The 17,621-nt window shown below is 58.3% G+C and overlaps 2 protein-coding genes across 5 annotated transcripts in view; both read right to left on the reverse strand.

The window, feature by feature from the left end:
• The window catches only part of USP48 (ubiquitin specific peptidase 48), a 30,678-nt gene extending 23,236 nt beyond the window's left edge, over positions 1 to 7,442 (reverse strand). For 3 of the 4 annotated variants that reach the window (XM_040586375.1, XM_040586374.1, XM_040586373.1), the window contains exons 1-9: positions 7,237 to 7,442; positions 6,283 to 6,403; positions 5,884 to 6,040; positions 4,872 to 4,999; positions 3,647 to 3,771; positions 2,955 to 3,063; positions 1,510 to 1,643; positions 1,201 to 1,283; positions 720 to 899 (exon numbers count right to left, since the gene is read on the reverse strand). In XM_040586375.1, the coding sequence (XP_040442309.1) occupies positions 720 to 899; positions 1,201 to 1,283; positions 1,510 to 1,643; positions 2,955 to 3,063; positions 3,647 to 3,771; positions 4,872 to 4,999; positions 5,884 to 6,040; positions 6,283 to 6,403; positions 7,237 to 7,370 (1,171 nt within the window). In that variant the 5' untranslated portion in view covers positions 7,371 to 7,442. Of the gene's footprint in view, positions 1 to 719; positions 900 to 1,200; positions 1,284 to 1,509; positions 1,644 to 2,954; positions 3,064 to 3,646; positions 3,772 to 4,193; positions 4,289 to 4,871; positions 5,000 to 5,883; positions 6,041 to 6,282; positions 6,404 to 7,236 lie in introns of those variants that run through there. The other variant, XM_040586376.1, reaches the window with a different exon arrangement.
• A 924-nt stretch (positions 7,443 to 8,366) lies between these two features.
• Positions 8,367 to 17,621, reverse strand: part of HSPG2 (heparan sulfate proteoglycan 2) — a 44,742-nt gene continuing 35,487 nt past the window's right edge. The window contains 23 exon segments of the mRNA XM_040585681.1: positions 8,367 to 8,811; positions 9,409 to 9,512; positions 9,615 to 9,698; positions 9,774 to 9,844; positions 9,935 to 10,013; positions 11,003 to 11,078; positions 11,181 to 11,234; positions 11,327 to 11,449; positions 12,355 to 12,532; positions 12,626 to 12,858; positions 13,549 to 13,770; positions 14,302 to 14,400; positions 14,476 to 14,584; positions 14,661 to 14,770; positions 14,856 to 14,955; positions 15,039 to 15,183; positions 15,271 to 15,355; positions 15,637 to 15,753; positions 15,835 to 15,982; positions 16,058 to 16,170; positions 16,245 to 16,511; positions 17,217 to 17,314; positions 17,401 to 17,596. Of these exon segments, the coding sequence (XP_040441615.1) occupies positions 8,648 to 8,811; positions 9,409 to 9,512; positions 9,615 to 9,698; positions 9,774 to 9,844; positions 9,935 to 10,013; positions 11,003 to 11,078; positions 11,181 to 11,234; positions 11,327 to 11,449; positions 12,355 to 12,532; positions 12,626 to 12,858; positions 13,549 to 13,770; positions 14,302 to 14,400; positions 14,476 to 14,584; positions 14,661 to 14,770; positions 14,856 to 14,955; positions 15,039 to 15,183; positions 15,271 to 15,355; positions 15,637 to 15,753; positions 15,835 to 15,982; positions 16,058 to 16,170; positions 16,245 to 16,511; positions 17,217 to 17,314; positions 17,401 to 17,596 (2,975 nt within the window). The 3' untranslated portion in view covers positions 8,367 to 8,647.

Consider the following 17,621-nt stretch of genomic DNA (forward strand, 5'->3'; position numbering starts at 1 on the left):
GGGCAACTGCAAATCCGTGCACTCCAAATACCAATTTAACGCTGAACTGTTCCTATAGATCAACTGCAGACTGAAACCCCCCCAGGTACAGCCTCAGCCCAACCCCTCCAAGACATCAGGACCCTGTCCCGTCCAGGGAACGTGGTTATCAGGGCAGCACCAGGACACCGGCACGAGATGAGCTGACAACGGTAGAACAGAAGAGCGTACAGAAGAAGTAAAAAATGCAAAGAAAAAGGCAGTTTTGGTTTCCAAGCCCTTATACAGATCAAGATTTTTTTTACGGAGACTCTTTACTGTCTCCAAGTAAAACACCTCAGTGGAAATAAAAACATAATGTGCTAAGGAAACTGAAAATAATCTTGTTATCTGTTCCTAACCCTCCTTTTGCACAGCGGCCAAGGAAGCGACAACTTGTCTGTTTCATCCCGATAGGCGACTGCTGCCCAAGTTATCAGCATCTTATCTGCCATGTGGCAGGCAAGAGAAATACTAGAGGAACTGATCACGAGGTGTGTGTAAACACTCACACAGGGCTGAAAAGAAGAAAATCTGGCTGCAATTAACAGAATTGCTGTTTCACACATTACTCCTAAGATGCGACAGCACGCGTAGGAGAACTTTTGTTTTAAGAGTAACAGGGCCTCCACGTATTCAGCCTCCGTGTTTTTGGTGAAAAGAGTTATTTTAAAAGGGCACTCACAACTCAAAGGTTTTACCTAGATCTTCCTCAATCCCCAACTGCAGTTTCTTCCCCTCCATCTTTTCGATGTCTTCATCGTTAAACTTGTACCACTCGCCCGTCTGCGGATCCTTCACGTGGGCGATGTAGTGCCCGGAATAGGCGCTCACGCCGCGGTGTATGAGGACAGCACTAAGTTCATACACGTAAACGCCGTCTGGAAGGAAAGCAGCAGTTACACAGCGCTCTGGCTGGAACAGCAGAGATCTTTTCTTTCCTAGTGCTTCATGTTTTTGTAAGGCAGCAGACAAAGACTGCCCTTGAACTTGCATCTTTCCAAGTCCTTGCTAAGTAGGTTGTGACTTCCACAACCCACTTAGCGAGGCAGTTACTTGAAACGCAGGCTTCAAACAACTCCTGACAGATTTTTCCTTCAAAAAGGGGATTCAGAGGAGATCTCTGCTCGTCTGCTGAGAAGCAGTGGGTAAAGCTGATGGAACACAGCGCGCAAAACTCACTTTTTTGTTCCATAAAAGGCTCCATGTCAAGCAGCTCGGAGAAGCCAATATAGGTGTTCAGCTTTTTCTTATGGCCAGTTTGTCTGTGGGGAGGCAAAGCTTCAGCTCAGGGGACAGCAATAACAGTTCACATCTCAAAAGAACTCCCCTTGAAACCCACCGAGCATTCCCAGAGAAGCTCATGCACGCGCTTAATCCTCAGTCTCTTAAATTAACGCAGAAAGAGCAAAGCAGATGACTCCCCAAAGAGCTTCCTTGCAACCCACGCTGCTCCTGCCTTACCAGCACACGCGCCAGCGAGAGCCTTACCTGTCAAACACGAAACGCATCAGCTGCAGGTTGAGTGTGCAGGGAAGACTTAGCAGCCTGATCTTCCTCGTGGCGTTCTGCTTACTCTGACAAGTTTCACAAAAATAACGATTGTCCCCTTCTAATTTTTCTTCCTGAGCGAGGAGGGGAGGCAGAAAGAAAGGTCTTGAGAACAGAAAAAAAGTGAAGCAGTCCAAGCTACTCAACAGCTGGGGACTGAAAAGTACAGAAGTTGTTTTAACCATTTAATTCTCTACCCAACTACCTTCCAAAATAATCTCTTGGTTAAAAATGCATGCTAATAAAAGCACTTTACAGCATGGTCACAGTAGGCTGCTCTCACTTTAAGGCAGACTGTAGACTGAATCAAGCCTTATTCCTAGTTCTCAGGTTGCTTACAAGACCATCAGGTTTGCTCCCTGCTTGACTGAGTTGGTTAATACCAATGAGGGCTATGGCAAAAGAAAATAATTAAGTCGCCTTTTTATGAGTTCACATGGACCAGGTTAATGTAAAACCACATTTTAGCCTGGAAACTACAATCCCCTTGTGCTCAGCCACGCAAACATCACCTCTAAGAGCCACTGCCTCCGCCTAAGTAGATCCAAAGGCATGATTCAGCCAGAGGAGAACGCCAGCTGCCCTAAACAAGGTCAGAGGGCTGTTTCATTTGAAGGAGGAGCAGACAAACTTGAAGTTCACCATTTCAGGATTTTAATGCGCATACACCAACCAGTCTTTTTTCATAGCAGACCTTCCGCAAGCTGAGCAACCGGTTTGCTGAGCGCATCAGCAAAGCCACTGCCCAACAGCCAGACAGCTCAGGTACAGGGTCACGTTTCAGGTTAGTTCTGTCCCAAATATTTGTCGTTGAATCCACATCTTGAACCTTTCACGTGCCATATCTTAACTTAAGATCTAGGCAAATTTTCAAGTCGAATTAAGAGCACTTGCAGCTGTTCCGGCAGCAGCTATTCCCGGGGTCCTCCCTAGTATTTTTGAGAGCACATTTTAGAGCAGGGAATGTCTCCTGTTGCTATGCAGATGAGTACCGATATAGAAAACACAAAAAGCAGCCATTCTCCCGGTGCTATCCATGACAAAGCACACAGGGAGTTTTTGTCAGACTTTGGAGATGTTTTCCCAACTTTGCTGGAAAAGTATTTTAACTAAACACGGGACTTTCAAGTGCTTTTTTAACTAAACAGGCGACTTTCAAGTGCTTTTTAAGGCCGTAACATGCGCATGTACTTATTCTGGTCCTGAGCCACTGCTTGCTGGCCTTTTCCAAGTCTGCAGAAAAAAAACATTTCCTTTTAGATGCATCTTACTGAGAAGACTTAAGTTGCTTTGCTCCGATACCGACCTCAAAGGCTGTTAATTGAAGGAAGGAATTAAAATATCTTGCTAAGAATAGCAGGACTCGAAAAACAATAAGCTCGTACCTTAAGAAATTCCGTTATACAGTCTGTCAGCTGCTTATGCCCTTGGATGTTTAATTCCAGCTCATAAAATTTAGACACGAGTTTGGACTCCCTGCCACACTGGTTGCAGCTAAGGTTAAAAAAAAGAAAGGAAAAAAAAAAGACAAAACCGCATGAGGACAGTTCACTGGTTCATGTGTCTGAACTCCCCAACCACTAGTAAAATACTCCTTGAGTGATAAAAGCAGAAGTCAAAATTAGTGTGATTCACACCCCTAAACAACAAAAACTCTACGAGAAGGTGCAAGCAGATCATAGCATCCACCAGGAAAAAACAGAATACCTGCTTACAACTCGCATACACCATTTTATATCATTTTGGAGGCAAAATCCACAGCTCCCAGAACACAGGAATAAAAATACAACACGTGAGTACACAGTTTTCTGTCTGCGAGATTTTACGTCCCATTAACTCACTTACACGTTTAATTAGTAAATTTTCATTAAAGGATTAAAAGCGTCTGGAGAACCACACCACCACCACCACATGCACAGAATCAGGAAACCTGAAAGCTAAAAACCTCTTACAAAGTGTTTCAGCAGAAGCTTACCTGCCCGCTCCGGCTGTTAGGAGGGATCTTTCCCCCGCCTCACATTCTTGTAAAATGTTTAAATATTTACAGAAAGGTTCTTCCTGAAGACCAGATACTTACACCGTGACGTAGGCGTACTCTCCACAGAACTGCTTTTGCACTATGTTTCGAACATCTGGGTTTTTTTGTTTGGATAAAGTATCTTCCAGCAGTGACATGAACAGCTTTGAAAACTCCTGGGCGTCCTAGAAGTGAAAGCCAAGTCCGTTAACAATATGCGGCAGCACAAAGCCCAATCACAACCTTGTTGCTAATTTACTGCAAATTACCCGGAGCCCTCACACAGGCTACATAGAGGCTTCGGTCGTGCACTGAATAGAAAAAAAGACCAGTCGGGAGAACTAAAGAAAAAGAGGAATTTGCCTAAAAGGAGTGCAAGGCCCCCAGCGTGACACCACGGCGTGAGCAAACCTGGCTCCCAGCCAGCCGCGCCGGGTGGTTTGACTTCTGCCCCACTCCTTGCAGGGCTCTGGAATTAGAAAAAAAAAAACAAAACAAAAACACTCCTGCAGGGCTTTCTATCCCCTTAATGCTTGTTTTTCAAAGCTGAGCATGCAATACGAGCTGTCCCCACTTGCCTTATAGGCAAAAAGAAAAATAAACCCACCCCAAACATGAGAAGCTGGCCTGTGGATTCATCCCCTCCTGCAAGGCTCGGGAGCCTCCCCACACCCATCTCAGCGCCTTCCTCTCCCAAAAACAAGCAGGCTTTGGCCTCTCCCAGCTGTCCTTCAGGATCACCGGTCAGTAGCGACCGCTTCCTTCCCCTCCCAGAGCCTCCCAAGGAAACGCGTGCTGGTGCTCAGGCTCCTCTTCCCACGATCTCCCTTACTTCTCAAAGCGGACTTTTTTCAAGCCGTGCCCTGCTCCTGAGCTCTCTTCAGTTCCACCTCTGCAAGACCCCGCTGCGGCACTCACGCCTCTCTAACGGTGCTTTCTCCACCCCACACCCTTGCCCTGGATGGTGACTGGCTCTTGGTGACCCAACCAAGTATCTTCTCATCATGCAAGAGCACTTCAACCCCTGCTGGACTACCCGCCCGGGAGAAGCAGCCCACCAAACACCTGCGAAAGGACCCTCAGGGCTCGACTAAGTGCTAACAACACTCCCAGTCCCCATCCCATCACTCCCAGTCCCCATCCCATCGCTTCCCGGGCTCCCCCTGACCTCCCATACCAATGGGAAGAGCCTGGAGCGCCACTTCTCCTGTTGTGTTCGTACTGCGCAGCAGAACCTGGCTCTCGAGGGGTAATTAATTACTCAAGGGCCGTGCCTCAAACCTACCTGCTGCTGCCCGGTATCCAAGCCCAGTGCTTTGACAAATCCAGAGGGATCAATGTATCGCCTTTTGCTGTTCTGCAGCAAGGCAAACAAGTACTGGAGGTGCTCACAAATGGTCTGAGGCTCATAGTCTATTAAAACAAGTTGTACAAATTACAGTAAGCAATTCAAGGCAAGAGATAACTGTTCCAAGTAATTTGCTTGCTCTTTCTTTCTAAGAGTAAATTTAACGATCAGAAGTGATGTTTTTTAAAAGTCATTTCAAGTTATCATAAGAACCAAAGTGGTTCAAGTCACTGATGGCTTGAAATCCCAGTGCAAACCGAATATCACAGAATTATTTAAGTTGGAAAAGACCTAAAGATCATCGAGTCCAACTGTAAGTGTCCCACAGTGCCTAGCACGAGCTGCAAGTGAAGAATTCAAGAGAACGCACCGACTGCCACATAGCAATAGCGTCTTATTTACCTTAAGTAGCGAGACATCATTTAAAAATCCCATAAAAATTGGAACAGAAGAAATCAGGCAGCTGCCCTGACCCAGAGCACACCTATAGCACCATACCGTACATAAAGGTACGTCAGCCGGGGCCACTGCCCACTGTGCAGCCAGGAGTCTCATTCCTACTGGGCACCTAAACTTTTGCCCTCCCATGGGATGAGTGCGGCTCCGCAATAATGCAGATCGGTCCCAACCCATGTGCTTCCACCCCCCAGCACCACCATTAAGCTGAGAATGCTTTGGAAAGCAGCCTGGCAAGGAATGAACCCAAATCAGATTTTTGAATCTGATCAGAACACTCTGATTTAAGAAGTAACTCAGATAAAGGTTAGTTTATTCCCCAAGACCGGATGATAAACTCAAAAACAATGGCGTAGAGATGGGATAAGCAGGCTGTAGCTTCTCCCCTCAATTCTCATGATAAACACTATCCCAAAGCGGACGCCAACGTGTAAAAATTTAGGAGAAAACAAGCAAAACCACTCCTGCTCGCAGCAGATGACTTTCCACCCACCTTTGTCCTTCGGGATGCCCTCTCCGGTCGTGTACTCGCTGCAGGTGCTGGGACACAAGTAGAGGGCTTGCCGGAGTTCCAAGTTAAGAAACCACATCTGCAAGAAAGTGTTCACGTAGCACGTGGCGCCGAGGTTCGTTAAGCCCACAAATGCGTTCTGGTGTAAGAGAGAAAGTAACAGTTGTCACTTGTCACTGTGGAGGAGCAAGCAGAAATCCAGCAGCCGGGGCGGCAATTTTACAGCTGTTTTTCAGGAAAACGCCGCTCCGGTACTGTACAAACAGCTGCATCGCAAACTCTCTGGTTACAAGGGGACACAAGGTGTCACCACCCCTTGTCCCCATCTTCTCCTGGGGACCAGGAAGGGCAGGGGATGCTTTTGGGGGAGGGGAGGGCTACCTTCTTGCGGCGCTCGCAGTTGGGGTCGTCGATGTTGTGGAAGCTGTTCTCATCTATCTCACCCAGCCAGACGTGCTCCCCGATGCCCACCAGGCAGTTGGGGTTCCCCCGGCAGTTCCTCCTGTAGAACCAGCACCCACCCCAACTGTCACCCTCACCGAAGGGATGCTCCCGTCCCCTGAGGGGGTGACCGTGGGGGACAAGGGCAGCAAGGGGGACGCTTAATGCTAAAAAAGAATGAGCAGGGTGGGATGCAGATCCCACACACACCGCAAAAAGAGGGGTTATGGATGAACAAAGAGATAGAGAACTAGAGGGGAGGAAAAAAAGGGGATGCTAGGGTAGAGTACAGGACCTGGGGAGCCAAGGAGGGAGGGGGGCCCCCACAACCCAGGGGGATCCCCAACATCTGGGGAGCCAGGCAGGGAGAGGGACCCCCACAGCTCAAGGGGGTCCCCTACATTTGGGGAGCCAGGCAGGGAGGGCCCCCCCGCCAATCCTGGTGGGATCCTCCGTATCAGGGCAGCCAGGCAGGGAGAGAGACCCTCACAGCCCGGGGGGGGTCCCCTATGTCTGGGGAGCCAGGCAGGGAGAGGGGCCCCTGGAACCCGGGGGGTGCCCTATATCCTGCCCACCCCAACCCCAGAGAACGAGGGTCCCAGAGAAGGGAATGGGGGGGGGGAGGGGGCTGTCCCCGCCGGCCCTCAGGATTCCAGGAAGGGCAGAGTGCTTCCCCAGCCCCCCGGGAGGGTGGAGGAACAGGGGGCGCCCCCCGCCCTGGGGGTGAGGCGCGCACAGGAGGGACCAGGCGAGGCCCCAGACCCGGGGGGAGCGGGGGAGGCCTGGGGTCCCCTGCGGCCCCGAGGGCCGGGGTATGCGGCGGGGGGGGAGGCGGAGGGCCACGCCGGGAGGACCGGGGGGGGGTTCCGGGGGGGGGGGGGGGGGGGGCGGTACCGGCAGGCGCCGCGCTGGCAGGGCTCCAGCCCGACGCGGTAGGCCGCTTCGATGTGCTCCTGCGCCACCGCCTCGGGCGGCACCGTCTCGGTCCAGCGCCACGCCGCCTTCTCCAGCTGCAGCCGCGGCGCCATCGCCGCCACCGCCCCGAGCTGCGGCCCGGGCCTGCCCCGGCCCCGGCCCCGGCCTGGTCCCGCCCGGCCCCTCCTGCCGCTGCCGCCGCCGCCGCCGCCGCCTGTGACGCCACGCGCGCGCCGCGCTGCCGGGCGCGAGGCGCTGACGTTGCCGGTCTGCGACACGCGGCGCGCGAGGGGCGGGGCCTGCGGCGGGGCGGGGCCTGCGGCGGGGCGGGGCCGGCGGGGCCACCGCCACCCCAGGGCCCCCGTCCCCCCCATTCCACGCTGCACCCCCGCCGGACCCCCATTCCGTACCGCCCCGTACCCCCCTGCACCCCAACACCGTAACGCTCCCGCCCCGTACCCCCCGCACTCCCAGACCATAATCCCCCCGCAGCCCCACAGCCCGACCTGTACCCCCCTAGACCCACACCCCCACACCCCACTCCCCAATACTATACACACCATACCTCTACCCCGCCATAACCCCCTACCCATACCCCCCATACCATACATTCCGTACTCCCCAATACTATGACCCCCATACCCCTACCCCCCATAACCCCCATACCATACATTCCATACCCCCCAGTACTATCCCCCCATAACCCCCCATACCATACTCCCCAATACTATCCCCTCTCCATACCCCTACCCCCAATAACCCCCCATACCATACATTCCATACCCCCCAGTACTATCCCCCCATAACCCCCCATACCATACTCCCCAATACTATCCCCTCTCCATACCCCTACCCCCAATAACCCCCCATACCATACTTATCATACTCCCCAGTACTATCCCCCTATACCCTACGTTCCATACTCCCCAGTACTATCCCCCCCATACCCCCCAATACTATATCCCCCATACCATGCATTCCATACTCCCTGGTACCATACCCCCCATACCATATGTTCCATACTCCCCAGTACTATACCCCCCCATACCACACGTTCCACACTACCCAGCCCCCCCACCCCCGGCGCACCCCCAGACACGCAGCCGCACTGGTTCTCTCTCCTTTAATAGCTGTCCCCGCGGGGGTCCCCGCCAGCACCCCGATTGTCCCTCGCGCCCCACCCCGCTGCCACCCTGGGGGGCATCCAGGCGGCCCGGCCACCCCGGCACAGCTTCGGGGTGCCGGTGGGGGGGGGGTGTAAACATTTTTGGGGGTCCCGGCCCCCCCCCCCGGAGTCTCCCCGGGGCAGCGAAGCACCGTTTCCTCCTGGCTTGTTTTTTTTGGAAAAGAGTAAAATTGGCCACAATCCCCCCAAAGAGGCTGGGGGGGGTTAGGAGGGGCAGGGGGGGGCGGGGGAGTCCCCCACCGCCCCGTGCCGCAGGTCGATGGGGTGCCGGGGGGTGCCGGGGGGCGCCAGCGCCAGCCCCCGCAGGCAGCCGGTGATGCCCGAGGAGAACTTGCCGGCCGTCAGGCTGCGGGGGTCTGGGGCTCCGCCTGGCGGGGGGGGCACAGGGTGTGTGGGGGGTCCTGTGCCACCCGCCTCTGCCCAGCCCGTGTCACATCAGGTGTCCCCACCCCATGTCCATCACGTGTCCCATCTCACGTGTATTTCATGTCCCACCCCGTGTCCCATCAGGTGTCCCATTCCATGTTCCATCAGGTTCCATCAGGTGTCCCATTCCATGTCCCACCCCATGTCCTGTTAGGTGTAATTCCATATCCCACCCCATATCCCATCACGTGTCCCATTCCATGTCCCACCCAATGTCACATCAGGCGTCCCATTCCATGTCCCACCCTGTGTCCTGTCCCATGGCCATCCTGTGTCCTATCCCATGTGTGCCCTGTCCCACCTCCTGTGTCCCACCCCATGTCCCACTCTATGTCCCATCATGCATCCCATGTCCCATTCTGTGTCCCACCCTGTATCCAACCCTGTGTCCCATCAGATGTCTCGTTTCATGCCTCATGACACATCCCAACCCATGTCCCATCCCATGTCATGCCCTGTTCCATCCCACCCCATAGACCCACCCCATGGCCCACCCATGGCCCCCCCTGTGGCCCCCCGTCCCCCAGGTGCCACCATACCCACGAAGATGCTGCCCTGGGTGTTGGCCATGATGTTGGCTCCCGGCGACTCCCCACTCACCGGCTCTTCCCCATCCACTTGCAGCTGCCCACGGCGGCCCTCCCTGCACGGCACCCATCAGCACCCACCCTGACCCCCAGCCCCAACACCCACCCCTCCACCAGCCCCAACCCCCACCCCTCCCCCAGCCCCAACCCCCACGCACCTCGTCACCACTACCCGGTGCCACTCGCCATCGTTGATGGGGTCTTCAGAGATGATGGTGGCCTCGCCGCTGCCCAGCTGGTAGCTTCAAGGTGACACGGGATCAGCACCCTTGGGTGGCACGGGGCACCCTGAGGTGACACCGTGTCCCCCCACTCACCTGAACACCAGGTGCCCATCCTTCAAGCCGAGGCCAATGAAATCTTTGGCTTTGCCACCCTCGCCGGGCTCCTGTGGGTGCAGTGGGGCGGTGAGCGGGGTGGGGTGCACCCTGACCCCCACCCTCAGGGGGCTCAGCACCCTGGTCCCCTCCCCGCTCACCGCCCCGTGCCACAGCAGCAGCCCGTCGGCGCTGCCCGTCCGCAGCTCCAGCTCGATGCTCTCAGGCGCCTCGGGTGGGCTACGAGGAGAGGGGGACGGCTTGGTGGGTGCAGCACCCCGGGATGGTGCAACGGCACGAGGGGTGCAGCACCCTGGGAAAGGTTCAGCACCCCAAGAAGGCTGCAATGGCCCAATGGGTGCAGCACCCTGGGCAGGGTGCAACAGCACGAGGGGTGCAGCACCCCAGGCAATGCAATGGGTGCAATGCTGCAGGAAGGGGTGCAGCACCCCGGGAGGGTGCCATGCTATAGGAAGGAAGGGTGCAGCACCCCAGGAAGGATGCAATGCTGCGACGGGTGCAACACCACAATGGGTGCAATGCTGCTGGAAGGGGTGCAATGGCATGATGGCTGCAACACGGTAGGAAGGGTGCAATGCTGCGGGAGGGGGTGCAGCACCTTATGAGGGTGTAATGGCATCGGAACAGGTGCAATGCTGCAGGGATGCTGCAACGCTGCAATGGGCGCAATGCTAGGGGAAGGGTGCAACGCTGCAATGGGCGCAATGCTAGGGGAAGGGTGCAACGCTGCAATGAGCCCAATGCTAGGGGAAGGGTGCAACGCTGCAATGAGCCCAATGCTAGGGGAAGGGTGCAACGCTGCAATGGGCGCAATGCTAGGGGAAGGGTGCAACGCTGCAATGGGCGCAATGCTAGGGGAAGGGTGCAACGCTGCAATGGGCGCAATGCTAGGGGAAGGGTGCAACGCTGCAATGGGCGCAATGCTAGGGGAAGGGTGCAACGCTGCAATGAGCCCAATGCTAGGGGAAGGGTGCAATGCTGCAATGGGCCCAATGCTAGGGGAAGGGTGCAACGCTGCAATGGGCGCAATGCTAGGGGAAGGGTGCAATGCTGAAATGGGTGCAACGACGGGAAGGGTGCAATGCTGTGGTAGGTGCAACCCATGGGAAGTGGTGCAACTCCCCGGGGGGGCTGCAACACCCCAGGCAATGCCATGGGTGAGGGTGCAGCACCCTGCTCAGAGGGGCCCTGTGCCCAGTGTCGCTCACCCCCGGGGAAAGAGCTGCCCAGGCAGGGCAAGGTAGGAGCCATCCTGGAAAGCGGCGCTGAACTGTCCTGGGGCATCTGGGGGGAAAGAGAGGGTGAGGGGGTGGCCCACGCCCAGCTGCCACGCCCACAGCATCACTTTTGGGTGCAAGAAGGGGGAAAATGGGTGCAGGGACCTACCACCACCCCCGCTGCCTTCCTGCCAGTCCTGCTCCAGCTCCGCCAGTGCCAAGCCTGCAGGCGAAGGGAGGTTGGGGAGGGGGTGGCACATGCTTGCCCCCTCCCCCCCATGTCCCCAAGTGTCCCCAAGCATCCCCCTGACTCACTGTGCTGGCAGTAAGGGCCAGTGTAGCCCTGTGGGCAGAGGCAGGCGTTGCCCTTGCAGGTGCCGCCGTGCAGGCAGGGGTTTCGGTGCAGGCAGCGGTCCTCCTCCTGCTCACAGCGTGGCCCTGGGCACACAGAAGGGGACACCAGGTGACACAGGCAGCGGTGAGGGTGGTCAGATCCTCTCGGCTCACCTGCTGCGCCGGGAGTTCCCCTTGCACACATGTGTGTGTGCAGGGTAAACATGCACATGAGGCGTGTGTGCACACAGCACGCACAGCAGCCACGCTGCACGCTCCTGCACGCTGCGCATGCTCCTGCACACCATGCACGTGTGAAAACTATGCACACAGCATATGCATATGTATAAATGCACACATGGCAGATGCACACTCGTGCAAACTGCAGCCAGTGCATAGCACGCATGCCAACTGCACACACCACACGTGCATGTGCAGCACATATGTAGTATGATCTCATACTGTGTGAACATGCAGCAAATGCACCCACTTGCAAAGTGTGCACACAGGTGTTCCCAGCACCCCTGCATGCACGCATCACACACACCACTTGCAAAACACACATGTGCACACAGTGCACAGCGCACACATCTGCAGCTCACATGCACGCACGGCAAACGCATGTACTGCACGCACACCCCCAGCACACATGTGCACACAGCAAACACATGCACTGCACACACACAGCACACATGTGCACACAAACGCATGCACACACAGCAAAGGCATGCACTGCACACACACATGCCCAGCACACATGTGCACACAGCAAACACATGCACTGCACACACACAGCACACATGTGCACACAAACGCATGCACACACAGCAAAGGCATGCACTGCACACACGCATGCCCAGCACACATGTGCACACAGCAAACTCATGCACCGCACACACACATGCCCGGCATGCCCAATACGCAGCACACTTGCACCCACAGTGCACACGCATGCTCTCCATGCACGCACATGCCAACTGCACGCGTGTGCGCCCCGGCGCGGGCCTCACCGCTGAAGCCGGGGGGGCACAGGCAGCGGTAGGCAGGGGTGCCAGCCAGCAGGGGCAGGCAGCGGCCCCCGTGCAGGCAGGCAGCGTGCAGGCAGGGCGAGCGCTGCCCACACTGCCCCACGCCACGGCTCCGTAGGAAGCTGTATGACAAATCCACCTTCTTCCCATTGATGGAGACCTGGGGGGACACCGGGGAGGGGGGGATCAGCCCCCAGCCTCCCTCCCCCAGCGAGGGGACCTGGGCACTCAGGTTGGATTCAGGGGGTCTCACCTCTCCAATGCAGCCCCGGAAGGAGGTGTTGGTTGGGGGGCGCAGGGGGGGCTCGGTGCCCCCCAGGTAAAGGGGGGTGCGGAGGTTGAGACCTTGGCTCTTGCCGGGCGAGGAGCGTTTCACCGGGGCGGTGTCATCCACCACCAGCGTCCCATCCTTGTGCACCCGCTCGGCTGTCACCCGGTGCCAGTGGCCAAGTGTCACCGGCTCAGTGCTCCGGAGCACTGCTGGGCCTGGGGGGACAGGATGGTGGCATCACAAGGGGATGGGGGACACCAGGGATGCTTGGGGACCAGAGAGGTGCCCTGGGTGATGCTGGGGGACCCCACTGATGCCTGGGGACACTGGCAGCATCTGGGACCAAAGGGATGCCAGGAGACCCTGGTGGTGTGACAGCGATGCTTGGGGATACTGGCAGTGCCTGGGAACATGGGTGATGCCAGGGGACCACAGTGACACCAAGGGACTCCCCACTGATGTCCGAGCACCCTGGTGACATCTGGGGACCCGGCTGGTGCCAGGGCAGGGACCCCAGTGCCATGATGCCAGGGGACCCAAGTGACACCAGAGGGACCCCAGTGGTGTCTGGGGACACAGCAGCACCTGAGGAGCCCAAGGAGGCCAAGGGGCACTGGTGACACTTGGGGACCCCAGTGGTGCCAGAGGATCCTGGTGATGCTTGGGGACCCCAACAATGCCAAGGGATGCCAGTGACACTTGGGGACCCTAGTGATGCCAAGGGACCACAGTGATGCCAGGGATTCTTGGTGACACTTGGGGGCCCCATTGGTGCCAGGGGACCCCAACGATGCCAGTGGATGCTGGGAATACCAGGTCACCCCACCTACACCCAGGGTCCTCGGTGCCACCAGCCCCCCTCCCCCCCCCAGTGCCACCAGGACCCTGTCACCATGCCAGCCCACCTGAGCCCAGTTCATAGCGGAACTCGAGGTGGCCACCAGCCATGGTCAAGGCGACAAAGTCCTCAACGGGGGCGGCTTTGCCGGCGCTGAAGAGCAGGAGCCCGTCGGGTGCCAGCGGCAGGAACTCGGCTTCCACCCGCAGCTCATGGTGGACGTTGGTGAGGGGTGGGTAGGAGACGAAGGCGCCCGCCTCGCCGAAGGATGGCACGCTCACAGCCTCGCCTGCAGCACCCTCACATCAGCGCCCAGCCGTAGGACCCCAGCCTCCAGCCCCACGGTGACCATCTTCCCAGGGTGCTCCCCAGCCCTGTCGCCAGCATGGTCCCCAGGCCTGTGCCCATCTCCCCACGGTGGTCCTCAGCCTGTGTCCCCAGGGTGGTCCCCAATGACCCATCCCCATCGTGCCCATCTCCCTGGGGTGACACCCAATGGCCCATCTCCACCATGTCCATGACGCCCATCTCCCCAATGACCATCTCCCCAGATGGCACCTAATCTCCTGTCCCCATCATGCCCATGTCCCCAGGGCCATCCCAGCCCCATGCCCATCTCCCTGGGGTGCTCCCCATCCTGCACCCATGTCCCCAGGGCAGTCCCAGCCCTGCGCTCACCTCCCCACAGCAGTCCCCATCCCACGCCCATGTCCCCAAGGTGGTGCCAGCCCCATGTCCATCCCCCTGGGGTGCTGCCCATCCCACGCCCATGTCCCCAAGGTGGTGCCAGCCCTGTCACTGTGTCTCCAGCCGTGCTCACCCTCGGTGCACCTCTCCCCAGCCTTGCCCAGGTGGCAGCGGCAGGTATAGCCCTGCCCATCCGGCCGGTTGACGCAGGTGGCATCAGCCCCACATGCCTCTGTAGGATGACAAGTCATGAGAATCCATCCAGGGAGGGACATTGGGGTGACATCCCCAGGGTACAGGCACCTACCTGGGTGACAATGCAAAGCCCGCGAGTACTCGCAGTTGCTGCCGGTGAAGCCAGGGGGACAGCGGCAGATGTAGGTGCCACTCTCGGCATCCTGGCACACACCGCCATTCTAGAGGGGGTGACATGGGTGTCAGCGATAGGTGGGGATGGGTGGCGATGGGTGGGCATCACCCCCCCATCCTCACCTGGCACGGCTGGTCCTGGCAGGTGGGACAACTGGTGACACCGTGTGCTTGCAGGTCCATGTTCCCAAAAGCCACCTCCTCCCCTTGGATGCGGAGCTGGCGAACGCATCCTATGGAGGGATGGAGATGGGGTGGAGGGAGTGACAGGATGGCTCAGCCCCTCCACCCGGCGCCCTCCAAAAACCCGCCACTCACCCATAAATCCACGGCTGAGCCCTGTCTTAGCCACGGCACCAAAATCGGGGTACCCCCCCAGGTACAGCTCCTCGTTCAGATCCAGCCCTTGGAACTTCCCCTGCAGGCACAGGCAGGTGGGCACCACCTCCAGCACCCTGACCCCCACCCAATACACACCAACACACACCCCCAAAAAAATACCTGGGAAGTCCCGTTAATGGGGGGGTGCCCATCCAGCGCCAGCGAACCCCTGGTGAGGTTGCGGAGCAGACGGACGGTGTGGTACTCGCCCAACCGCAGCGGCGTTGGATGCCGGATGGTGGCCATGCCGGAACCGGCGTCAAACCTTATTTTTGGGGGGTACAAGGGGTGTGGGTGGGTGCTGGCACCCATTTCTCCCCCCCTCCCCATAGCACCCACTGATGGGTCTCACCTAAATTCAGGGCGGCCGCCCACCAAACCAAAGGAGATGAAGTCAGCACCGCTGGTTTTCCGCTGCCCATTATAGAGGAGAAGCCCTGTGGGGTGGCAGTGGGTCAGGCAGGGTGGTCCCCACCTTGGGGAGGGGGTCACATACTGGGGGTCCCCAAAATACCCCCAGGATGGAGGAGAAACCCCCCATAAGGTGTATGGGTTCAGATGAATAGAGAATGGGAGCCAAAGGATGGAGAAGGGAGGATGGATGGAGGGATGGAAGGAGGGAGGAATGGAGAGGGAAGGGAGGAGAAAACGATGGAGGGGATGTGGAAGGGACATGGAGGGGACACAGAGGGGACATGGGGCTCCCATCAGTGCTCACCATCAGCAGCATCAGGTCGGAAGGTGATGACAATCTCGAACCTCTTGTAGGCATCCTTGATGGTGGGCAGGGGGAGGAAGGAGCGGGGTGTCTGCCCGAAATAGGGGACCAGGCGCTCTGCAGGGATGGCAGGGTCAGGAGGGGTGGGAGTACGTTCCCCCCCACGCCCCGTCCATCCATCTGTCCATCCATCCTCACCTCGGACCTTGAGGACATAGTAAGCAGTCTCCTGGCCGCGGTGGTTGGTGGCAGCGCAGGCGTAGACGCCAGCATCCTCATGGTGCACGGCCGGCAGCGTCAGAACATTCCCCTCCACCCTGGCACCTGCCGGCAGCTCCCCCTCCAGCTGCGGCAGAGTGGGTTGGGGGTCAGCACCCATGGGGTGCCCCCCCGACCCTGCATCCCCATCCCTCCACCTCACCTTGCTCCAGGTGATCTCCGGCACCGGGAAGCCAGATGCCAAGCAGGGCAAAACAGCCGCTGAACCCACTGAGACCTCCTTCACCTCCGGCTGCCCGGCGATTTGGGGGGCAGCTGGGGACACACAGAGGTATCACCACCCCGCGGTGACACCATGTGCGTCCCCAGCTCCGTGTGCCCATCCTCACCCTGCACATGGAGGATGACGTGGGACTGCACGGTGCCCACAGCATTGGTGGCGGTGCAACGGTACTGCCCAGCATCTGCCCGTTCTACCCGCTCGATGGTGAGGGTGCCGGCGCGGACCAGCACCCCGGGTCGGATATGGCCCCCCACTTTGCTCCAGGTGACGTGGGGACGGGGTTCACCCAAGCCCAGGCACTCCAGCTCCACCGCCATCCCCGCCAGCACCGTCTGCACCGCCGTCCGAATGTTGATCAGGGCCCTGGGGAGAGCTTGGGGGGGACAGTGGGGTTTTGGGGGGCCCCTCTGGCACAAGGAGGCATTGTGGTCGGGGGTGCCAACCAGAGGAGTGAGAGATGGGGAGAAACAGGGTGCTCGAGGGCATGGGGAGACCATTGGGGTGGCCATGGGTGCAGGGAGAGACTGGGGGTATTGGGGTGCTCATGGGCATGGGGAGAGATGGCGGGGTACCAGGGTGCTCTAAGGTTTGGGGAGAGATGGGGGATACCGAGGTGCCTGTGGGTGTGAGGAGAGATTGGAGGTGTCAGGGTGCCCACAAACCTGAGGAGAGGTGGGGGGTATTGGGGTGCCTGTGGGCATGGAGAGAGATTTGGATGGGCACTGGGAGAGATGGGAGGTACTAGGGTGCCCATCAATGTGAGAAGAAATAGGGGGCACGGGAGTGTATGGAGGGTGCAGTGAGTGATGGGGGGTGCCCATGGGTGTAGGGAAATGAGGGGTACCAGGGTGCCCATGGGCACTGGGAGAGATGGGGGGTAATAGGGTGCCCATCAATGTGAGAAGAAATAGGGGGTACAGGGGTGGATGTCGGGTGCCAGGATGCCCATGGGTGTAGGGAAATGTGGGGTACCAGGGTGCCCAAGGGCATGGGGGAGATGGGGGTACCGGGGTGCCAGTGTTGGTGGGGGACAGGTTGGGAGGTGCCGGCATTTCCCGGTGCATGGGTACATTCCTACCCTGGACGGTGAGGGTGGCCCTGTCCTCCGCCTGCCTGCCCGGGGCGCTGGCCCGGCACACGTACACCCCCTGCGCCCCCCACGCCAGCTCCGGCATCCTGGAGGGACACAGCCGGCGTGTGGGGACACAACCGGGCTGTAGGACCCCAGGGGGGATCCCACTGCCCTGCCCCCCACTCCTTACCGCAGCACCCCATCCCGCACGCTGTGGCTGGAGGGCAGCTCCCCGCCATCCTTCAGCCACTCCAGACGTGCCCGGGGGTCCCCTGAGACGGTGCAGGCAAATTCGGCAGTGCTGCCCACCCCCTTGACGAGGCTCCCCGGCGTTATCCGTACCGTCAAGGGACCGCCGCCGGCATCACCACCATCACCAGCATCCCCTGGGCAAGACGCAAAGCCCTGATG

The sequence above is a fragment of the Falco naumanni genome, chromosome 3 (assembly GCF_017639655.2).
Source record: "Falco naumanni isolate bFalNau1 chromosome 3, bFalNau1.pat, whole genome shotgun sequence".
Classification (NCBI taxonomy): domain Eukaryota; kingdom Metazoa; phylum Chordata; class Aves; order Falconiformes; family Falconidae; genus Falco; species Falco naumanni.